General features: G+C 46.3%; 1 protein-coding gene across 1 annotated transcript; it reads right to left on the bottom strand.

Moving 5' to 3' along the window:
• Positions 1-1,172: 1,172 nt before the first annotated feature.
• LOC144097848 (neprilysin-2-like) lies at positions 1,173-6,948 on the bottom strand. The gene is made up of 2 exons (XM_077630462.1): positions 6,385-6,948; positions 1,173-3,194 (listed from the first exon to the last, which is right to left on the bottom strand). The coding sequence occupies exons 1-2, from the start codon at positions 6,946-6,948 to the stop codon at positions 1,173-1,175; spliced, it is 2,586 nt and encodes an 861-aa protein (XP_077486588.1).
• Between the last annotated feature and the right edge of the window lie 2,905 nt (positions 6,949-9,853).

Raw genomic sequence — 9,853 nt, 5'->3', positions numbered from 1 at the left:
TCTATAGTATTCCCTGAAACACTGTCATTCAGACATTCTAATCCGGAGTGATAACAAAATCAATGAAATAGTCAGTTCTTATGTGCGCATCGAACTCCGGATTGATTTTTAAATGGAGTTGTTCTGGAAGTGACACCAACATGTGCGAAACATCTTTTTTCTTTCACAGCTTAAAATCGATTAGTTCGCATGTGAAAATTAGCGCAACAAGCGTAACTTTTATTCATTTCCTAGAGTAAGCAAACAACAGCACTTTTTATTCATTTATTACACTAAGCATTGTGCTGTGAGGCGTTACAGTGGGGGAGGGAAGTAATGGCAAGAACAACAAATGAAAGCAACGAACCTTTTTCAGATGATGTGTTCTACTTTGCGCCTTCGATACATGAGGGTGCGTTAAAATAACGCGTATAATTTCAGTACTGAATAAGGTGAGCACGTGTTGAAGGTACTCTAAGCAAAATGAGTTTCTTCGAGATAGGTCTGTTCTAGACTCCTACTTGCCTTGCGACGCCACCGTGGCGATCTTTTCTTGCACAGGAACACGGTACACTATACAAAGGGCACACTGCTTCAGCCCATTTGTTCATATAGCTCACTCATAACAATCAAGACAGATATCAAAACATGCACAGAGACAGCATTATAGCTTCCAAGAGCGATTAGTTCTTCGCGCAGCTAAATTCTAAGCGACAGTCCATACAGCGAACTAGAATGTCCTTCAATACAAAGGCACTTCATTGTAGAAGCACAGTAAAATACATCTAAAGCAAAATGCCACCTGACGCTGATTACATATAATGAATATTAGAGGAGGAAACAAACATCACAAAAAGAAACGAAATATGCTCTCCATAAACAAAAGAATCAAAGAAATGCCTGATGTCTGCACCAAAGCTGCTGTTATTTTTAAACGAACATATTGACACAAGAATGCATGCACTACGACTAAGATTAGAAATTATTTTTCACGTTAGGCTTTTTCTTTGCACGAACAAATAAAAGCTGTCACCTAGACGAAAACAGATGTATGTGTAAATTCCTCCGTAGTGAATTTCGCCGAGAAATCCAGGAAATGCTGGCTGCTCACTGCGTGTTGTCTAAGACTGCTCATGAACACGAAACCAAGCAAACAAACAAAAAACCTTAATGTGGAACTTCTCCGGCAAATTTTACTGGAAAAAGCCACATTTCTGCAGTACGCTCATATTGGACCCTGCGTCGCAATGGAACGCCTCAGCAAAGGGGCGGAAGCCCATTATGGCCTTGTTGCAGACTCTTGCGGACTGTACGCGTTGCTGATGGCACATTCCGAGACACATGGTTATGAATAAAACTTGTGCCTCGGTCATCTTCATGAAAAGCTTGGGCTCTTCCTCGGCTTGCTTCCCGGTGGCCTTGAGGTAGGTCGTGTACGCCACCTCAAGAGCAGGCGTCTCGGGAAAAAGATTCACCGCACCCAGACACGTCGCGCGCTTAGAATACTCGGCAGCAGGAGCTCTGGAAAGCCATCGGTGCTTAACGCTGCCGTGCGCGACAACTTGAACCGCTATGCTGTCCAGATCTCGTACAAGCTCTCGTGTGTATTGGTAACCGAGGCCTCCGTAAAGCATTGCCTGAGTCCCGGACCCATAGAACAAAGGTCTCGACAAGGCTGCCATGGAGACGTGCACTGCATTCATCACGTGTGAGTAACTGAATAATGGCTCGGCGTAGCTGCCAGGCGCGCCGAGGAGCTCCGCGCATTCTTGAGGGCCCCGCGCTATGTACTTTCTGATGGCCTCTCTTGTCTGCACCAAGTATGCGCTGATGGAGGTCGCCCTGTCAGGGAAAAAGCGGTAAAAATTGAAGAGTCCGCCGTCGGTCAAGTGCTCATTGCGAGGCCAAATCAGAGTCTCGATGTCTTCAAGCTTTGCAATGGCTACGTTCAGGCTTCGCCACTCCAGCCAATCCGCGTCTCTCATCAGCTGCACTGCTGCTTGCTGCACGGACCTGAGCAAACCATCGATGGATTCGCGTTCGTCGGGTGTCAGGCGCGACACAGCAAAGAGTGCGTTGACCAACAACTGGTTGCTGGTTTCCACCACAAACGAGCAGTATCGAAGTCGCGTCTTTGTGTCAGGGCCAACGCTGTGCGACGGTGCCCGAGATGGGTCGGCTATCGGGCCGTACACATCCCTGAAGAGCCAGCATATAAGCTGTAGCAACTCGCTGTTGTCATACCTGGTGAAAGCCGCGTTGCTAGCTTCCAGGAGACGCGCTTCTTCGAAGATGATCATGTTTTGGCGAGTAAAGTTCCGGATAGATTTAATGTGCTGGTGAAGCAATAGTGTCATGTTGCTGGCGAAATTAGCGTGGTTGGAGGCATCTGCAAGCGAAAAATGACGTGGAACGCGTGTTCCGTATAGGTCCGTGTTCAAAAACATGCGGAAGATGTTCATTCTAGTCTTGAGATGACGAGAGATGACCCTGTCGTTGGCGCGAACGTCCATCGTTTCGCTCCAGCGTTTGCGGTACTCTTGAGTGCCATTGATTGCCTGTAGTTGTGCTTGCCACTCTGCCATCAGAGGGTTGCGACTGATGAGCACTCTGAGAACTGGATGGAAAGTGGTCGAAGGCAATACGGCAACCCGGAACCACAGCGGCGCCTGCCAGTTGTATGCGATGTCCAGAAGAACACCAAATGCGCTTGTCTCCGGCTCACGCGGCTCGAGCCGTCGCAGTCCGAGCATCTCCATGAAATGCGTCACGCTGTCATTGGTCGATCGGTCTTGTGTCATGCAGCCATTGTACATTGCGGCAGCTTTCCTAGCCGCTCCCAAAAGCTTTGCTCCGTCCTCTATGAGCTTCTGAAGTCCGTCAAGCCAGCGCTGGTACATAGACGGAAGCGTCGTCGTAGCTGCGTCCACGGAGAATGGTTCTTTTGAATATTGCTCGTGGTGTGGGCAAACGAACGCGCCAAAATCTTCGCACGGGTCCACGCTTTTGTCAAGAACAGACTGGAAGAGCATCCTGTGTGCTCTGCAGTCCTGCGACGCGCACAGACGTCCGCCTTCCCCTCTCCCTTTCTTTGATTGCAGCAGCGCTATGACTATGCACAGAAATATGAGAAAAAGGCAGCAGAGAAATACAGTTGCCTTGGTTTCCATTCGTTGCAAGCTTTGTGCGAGACGGCTGGTTTCTCGTGCCTCATCCTGAAAAAGAAAAAGAAAACTAAATGACGCATACAGAGCGAACCCGCAACTGCGGTTGTATCAAGAGAACTTTCAGTTCGGATAGGTATTGTTCGGATCATTATCGGGGATGTAGAAAACCTGAAACACTGACCGTATTCTGCTCTACAAAAAGGTCTTTTGTGTGATGCTAAGGCAGAAAATGCCACAGTACCACTTTTCTCACAGACACTGAGCCGCTCGATTGCGGTCAGAAAAATGCTAAATAGGGGTATACCTGAGGCGTATATGCGTGGCATGCTCTGCTCAACGGCTTTGACTGCGCTATCGTTAGTGCGAAGCAAGGAAGATGTGCAGTTGGAAAGCAATAGTTGCACGTAATGCTGTTATGATTGTTGACTCGAACTGTTCTTTATAACGGTCGCTGGGGCGCGGGCTGAGGGTATTTGTTTCGGGATTGGGGAGGGTTACTCCTTGATTCTCAGGATGAGACTATTTTCGAACAATCGGAAGAAATTCCCTGACTTGCTCAACACTTTTCTCAACTATAACCTTCCTTACTGTATTTCTACCCAATGATAACAGCAGTCCGTAGCTGCGACCGTTTTCGGTTCAGACTGCTGTCTAGGGTGCGTGCGGGTGTGGGCACTGCCAAGTTTATTTGACAGGTAAACAGCTTTTCTCATAGATAGGCTTCGTTTTTGTTTAGTGCCTGCCTGCTTCTCTTCAGCGTTCTATGATCTGTTGTGCACATGCCGGATTGTCGAGCGGCTGCGCCGTAATAAATAAAGCTTGCTGCACTGCCACAATAGTTTTCCGTTGCACGCCAAGGAACCCTTCTTTTAAGTATACTTCTGCAAGATGTCAACCGGAGAAAGAAGCGATTGCACCTCATCCCGATACCTTACCGCAGACACTACAATTAAGGTACTGAAAACACGAGATATTCCTAACAACATAAAAGGTACCGTATTTGAGTGCCACAGATATTCACATAAGTCATATTCCGGGAGAGAACAAAGCTATATTGCTGCAGTCGGTTGGAAGGCGCTAGACCTACTTCTGCAGGGCAGTAAGGATTCGTTTCCATGATGCACCCCAGCGTGGCACCACAAGCGTCGCGCTTTGATGCCTATGCTGAACTTCACAGTAGCATATTGCGTACCCGAAAAGATCAGGGTAGAACAGATGTCACGCTTTGAGTTTAGTGCTGCGTAGATCCATAATAATTGTTGAATGTTTAAGCCCTGATGAATTATACTAGCATGCGAAGCCAATTCCGCAAGCATTCCTTAATAGTAAAATAAGTTTTAGGTAATAAGTGGTACCGCAGTGTCACCGTTTTGGACGGAGTAGTGACATCATTGGGTGTCGCCTCTGATATACGAGCTTTAGAATGAGCATCACGTGTGCTCCCTTTTGAGTGTAACTATCTTGAGGCGTGTGCAGTATGCGTGCATGCTCCTGTCATAGTAACCAGTTGACAAAAGCCGTAGTGTGTGCCGCTCTCCGCGTGTCAGCCTTTGTTTTTTCGCGTTTACACATATTGAAATTCAAATGCATCAACTTGGACAAACTAGAGTCCTACTGCACAGTCCGAATTGATTTACTGATTTGATTTTAGATACTGATTATTTGATTGAAAACACGCTTATTGCTATTCTTCTCCTTCTACAAACGTTCTGCTGCAAGGAATTGAGTGGTATGGTGGATTGGGGAAGCAGCGTCGAAAGGGCGTGAATTAGATAGATTGAACCTCGTTATAACGAAGTTGAAGAAGCCCGGCGATTACTGTGTTATAACCGTAGCTTCGTTATAGCAGATGTTGACCGAGCTTCCAAGGAGAATCGTCACTCCTTCGTTATATCCATTATTTATTTATGAACCGTTTAGTTATAATGAGGTTAGGCGGTATGGTTCCTACAGCCTTGAATCTTGTCCTTAAAAGCCAGTCGCAAAAAAATCAGATTTTAACTGCTTTTATATCTCACCATAACTACATGGAGGTTTATTTACTGTATTTACCTTACATTGGGCCTGTCAAGGTCCACATTAATGCCATTAATATATACAGATTAAACGTCTGCTCACCATGTACGTCGACTGGGCGAGGACGGTTGTGAAACCGCTGCGCAGGTCAGTGAAGTCCGTGAACAAGCTGAATCTCCTTCTTCCTACGGAGGAAAGGGATGCACGGGAGTTTCGGTGCATGCGAGGTACCCGAGGGTACTCATCGGGTTCGATGGGGAGAGGCATCACCTGGCGGAATGCAAATGAATTTGATGGCCTTAGCGTGGACTAAAACTTTCCAGAGTATAGCAGTTAAACGAATTACAGTCCTGTGCATATACATTTTTGTATGCATGTAATTAGTAGCGCCGTGCTGGTACCTTTTTAGACAGGCTATTTTGAACACAACTGACTACGATCTGCGTTTAGCAATGAAAAGCGCTTTTAAAATCCGTCGAATTTCAGTCCACGAGAGCTAAAGCCCGTCGGCGTTTCTTTTCATTTTCTGAGATGAATGGCATGCCACTTTTGTCACAGAAAATACATTCCCCAGTTGGATGCGCCCCAGCACTAATATTCCGTGCCTATTTCACAAGCTTTCAAAGCACATTTTTCAGACCCTATGAATGCGCCTGAGCGGCGTCAAGCATACAAGTCAGCTGAGATGCATCTGTGATGCCAGGCGTATTTTGTTTCGCCGCCTGTTTTAATGTACTCGCCGATAAAAGGTCTCTGTGATAACAACGATATAAAATACTACAAATCCGATTGTTTAAGGCAAGCAGAAAAGAGGTCTGGTGTGAAGATGCACACGTGAGACCAATTCTCAGCTCAGCTGAGAAGACATCAACCACACCGTGCTTCAATGTCATGCATCTATGTTGAGGCAAGTTTAATACTAACCTTATGAGTAGCTAAGAGTGTCAATTCATGGAATTAATGCATGATTAATGTTTCATTTATCCTGAGAAGGAAGTTCAATAACTTCCTTAAGGTCGCACATGCAACATTACCTAACAATACTGAGAGTTTGAAACTGGATACTCGCGTTCTAGAACGGAATGGCTAGGCTCACCTGTACGCACACTCTAGCTGAAATGTTCGTAGCATGCGCGTGCTCTAAGCAAGGGTTTGAGGTTTTGCCTGGCGTGAAATGTGGATATGGTGTGTATACAAGTGCCCTGTACGAATTGGTACCTACCAGTGATACATGGTGCGACGGCACTGCGGGCTGTGCGACCGAAGGGACATCGTCAAGCTCATTCAAGGAGGGCGCGCGTATTATTGAGACGGGCTTGGGAATGTCGGCGATGTCGTCAGGCTGTTGCGACGGGGACGCAACTGCCGGTGAGGCGGACATGGAGACAGCGGTGACGTTGTACGGCGCTGGTGAACCCAGAACATCAGCTGGCGAGACGGGCTTGGAGACCGCAGAGACGTTCTCATGCTCTTGAGACGAGGAGATCACTGGCGAAAAGGGGGCCTTGGGCAGAGCGGTGACGTCTTCAGGTGACTGGGACTCAGGAACAGCATTAGGCGAGATGGGTTCGGAAAGCGGTAGGTCGGCAGTGCAAGCGCTGCGGCTCTTTTGATGGCGATCGGTGGCTTCGGCGCTGCTCGAAACGCTTTCTTCCCTCCTGCCCTTGTCCTCGGCCACCGCGGAAGCGCCGGATGCCGGCACCTCACCGTGCTTGCCATTGACATGTGAAGTGAGGCACTTTGAATGTCCCGTCCGGCGTTTCTTAACTTTCTGCAGCGTCGACATCGCCGACTGGTACGCTCAGTTGCAGATTCTTCTACTTCTTCATGCCACACTAGCACGAGGCGTGGCGAACAAATAGAGCGACCGAAATTGCATGACTGCTACAGTACAAGTTACAATGCAAATACAGTGAAATAATTTCGTTATATTAATTTTACATATCCTGCTAGAGATAAACTAACAAGCGAATGAATGAAAGCAAAAGTTGTAGAGGTGCGAGAAACTATGACAACAAACGTATAATGAACAAGAGGAAGGTCGGCAGGATAAAATGAAAGAATGCTTAATGCATGGATTCGTGCTACGCAGAAGACGATAATGAGGGGGCAGCGTCGGGGCATGGGGTGCTCGTGCTTCTCGATATACCGTCACCACCACCATCATCATCATGATCATGATCATCATCATCATCATCATCATCACCATCATTATCATCTACATATTATATTGTCTCGGACGTGTACAGTCGGCAAGAGACGATTTGTCTAGACTCTGAGCCTCCGGATTAGTGCTTTCGTACCAATTGTTGTTTTTACTTTGAGTTCTAGATCTTCGTTTGCTGCGTTTGCAGGCGCACGCAAACTCTGGTAATTTTTGTTGGTTTCAGCACAAATGAAGAAATTTGTCGACGACTTGCTGGGCGGCAATATCAGCGGATCACGCAGCGCGATAAAATAAATGAGTGGTGAAAAAAAGAGCCTTGAGATTTTATTTGCTTTTTTTATTTCTAGCCAGCGTTCTTTCTTTACGACCGTCAGTGGAAGGGCGCATCACTTTGTGTTCGCCTTGCGGGACGAATGGCTTTGCGTCTGCTTGCCACTCTCGAATGCGCTGCTTGCCAACCATTCAATGAACAACTGGGGCATCCGCTGGAAAATGAGAGTTGAAGGGAAAGTCGTGTGCGGCAGAATAACCTTTTGCAAAAAGTATTTAAACAAGAGTTAAATCTCCAGTTCTAAAATCGCGTCAAAAACAAAGTACTGATAGTGTACACTATCCCACTATATAAATTAAACAAACATGGCGAAGTATTTCTCAAGTGCAAAAAAAAAATAAAACGAAGAAACTACTTATAAGCTGATAGTCATGCACACAGTTGCTAAATTATCCGCATGTTTAAACAAAGTATTCCAGAGTTTGATTACTCCTGAATTAATGGCAGTGACATGATTACGATATAGGGTAGTGATGCGTAAAGGCTCTGAATGCCTCAAAACCAAACACTGCAATTGAATTTTCCGGCATCTATCCTCTCCAGGCGCGAGGTAGTATCGAGCCTTACATTGCCCAAGGCTCTGTGGCCTCGTCTTAGTGCACGGTTTTTCCTTTGCAGCAGTCATCATTGCCATATATCATCATTATTACCATCAGCCTGGCTACGCCCACTGCAGGGCAAACGCGTCTCTCATATCTCTGCGATTAGCCCTGTCTTGCGAAGGCCACTGCCATCCTATCCCCGCAAATCTTTTTATCTCAACGGCCCACCTTAGTTTTTGCCGCCCCCTTGCTACGCTTGCATTCACTTGGAATCGACTCCGTCACCCTTAAGGACCAGCAGTTGTCTTGCCTTCGCATTACATGCCCTGCCTAAACCCATTTCTTCCTCTTGATTTTGACTAGGATATCATTATCCCACGGAGGATATTAAGAAGTTTGCTGGCATACAGTGGGCGCAGCTGGCAAAGTACAGGGTTAATTGGACAGACATGGAAGAGTCCTTTGCCCCGCAATAGGCGTAATCAGGCTAATTATGATTCAACCCTCTTCCTGTCGCTTAACGTTTCAGTTATAATTATGCTTTCAACAGCTCACTCCGTTGTCTTTAACTTAGTTGAGCCCTTTTCATTGTCCTGCACGTTTTTACTCCATACATGAATAGTCTTTTAAATTCAGCTGTTATATGCTTTTCTATTGAGGGATATTGGCAAACTGGCAATAATGACCTGAGAGAACTTGAAAAATACACTCCACGCTATTATTATTGTTCTAATTACTTCGCTCTCGTGATCCGAATCTGCGGTCACCACCTGCCCTAAGTAGACATATTCCCTTAACACTTGCAGCACTTCGCTAGCAACTGTAAACTGCCGTTTCTTTCCGAGACTGCCGAGCATTACTATAGTTTTCTGCATATTGATTTTTAGACTCGCCGTTGGGCTCTGCCTGTCTAGCCGATTGGCCATGCTTTGCAGTTAATCTCCTGAGTTACCTAGCAAGCAAATGTCTTCAGCAAGCCGCAGATTACTAGGTATTTTCCATAAACGCTTTTCCAGAACTCTTCCCAATTCAAGCCTCTGAATACCTCCAGTAAATATTCGGTGATCAGCATTAGTATGATTGTGTCTGCCTGAGTTAAACCCTTACTTGCTGGAATTGCTTTGCTGAATTGCTGAGAGAGGGCTATGCGTAGCTAGGCTGCTGTTCTAGATATCTTTCAGTATGTCTACATTGGGCTATGCTACACCAGGAATACGCAATACCTGCATGGCTGCTACCCGCCGCGGTGACTCAGTGGTTAAGGCGCTCGTCTACTGATCCGGAGTAACTGCATTCGAAACCAACCTCGGCGGCCCGTTTCGATAAAGGCGAAACGGAAAATGCGCCCGTGTGTTGTGCGATGTCAGTGCACGTTTAAGATCGCCAAGGGGTCGAAATTATTGCCGGAGTCCTCGACTACGGCACCTCTTTCTTCCTTTCTCCTTTCACTCCCTCCTTCATCCCTTCCCTTACGGCACTGTTCAGGTGTCCAACGATATATGAGACAGATACTGCGCCATTTCCTTTCCCCCAAAACCAATTATTATATATTATTATTATTACTTCCTCCTCGCCGCCTGTGTTTTGCGCTAAATAGAATAATAATAATAATAATAATAATAATAATAATAATAATAATAATAATAATAAT

Source organism: Amblyomma americanum, chromosome 7, assembly GCF_052857255.1.
Source record: "Amblyomma americanum isolate KBUSLIRL-KWMA chromosome 7, ASM5285725v1, whole genome shotgun sequence".
NCBI classification, from domain to species: domain Eukaryota; kingdom Metazoa; phylum Arthropoda; class Arachnida; order Ixodida; family Ixodidae; genus Amblyomma; species Amblyomma americanum.
This window is presented reverse-complemented; position numbering and strand designations above follow the sequence as displayed.

Coding starts and splice junctions, on each gene's coding strand:
- LOC144097848 (XM_077630462.1), bottom strand. CDS start 6,948: ATGTCGACGCTGCAGAAAGTTAAGAAACGCCGGACGGGACATTCAAAG. Junction 3,195..6,384: donor CGTCGCACCATGTATCACTG/GTAGGTACCAAT, acceptor TTTCTTTTTCAG/GATGAGGCACGAGAAACCAG.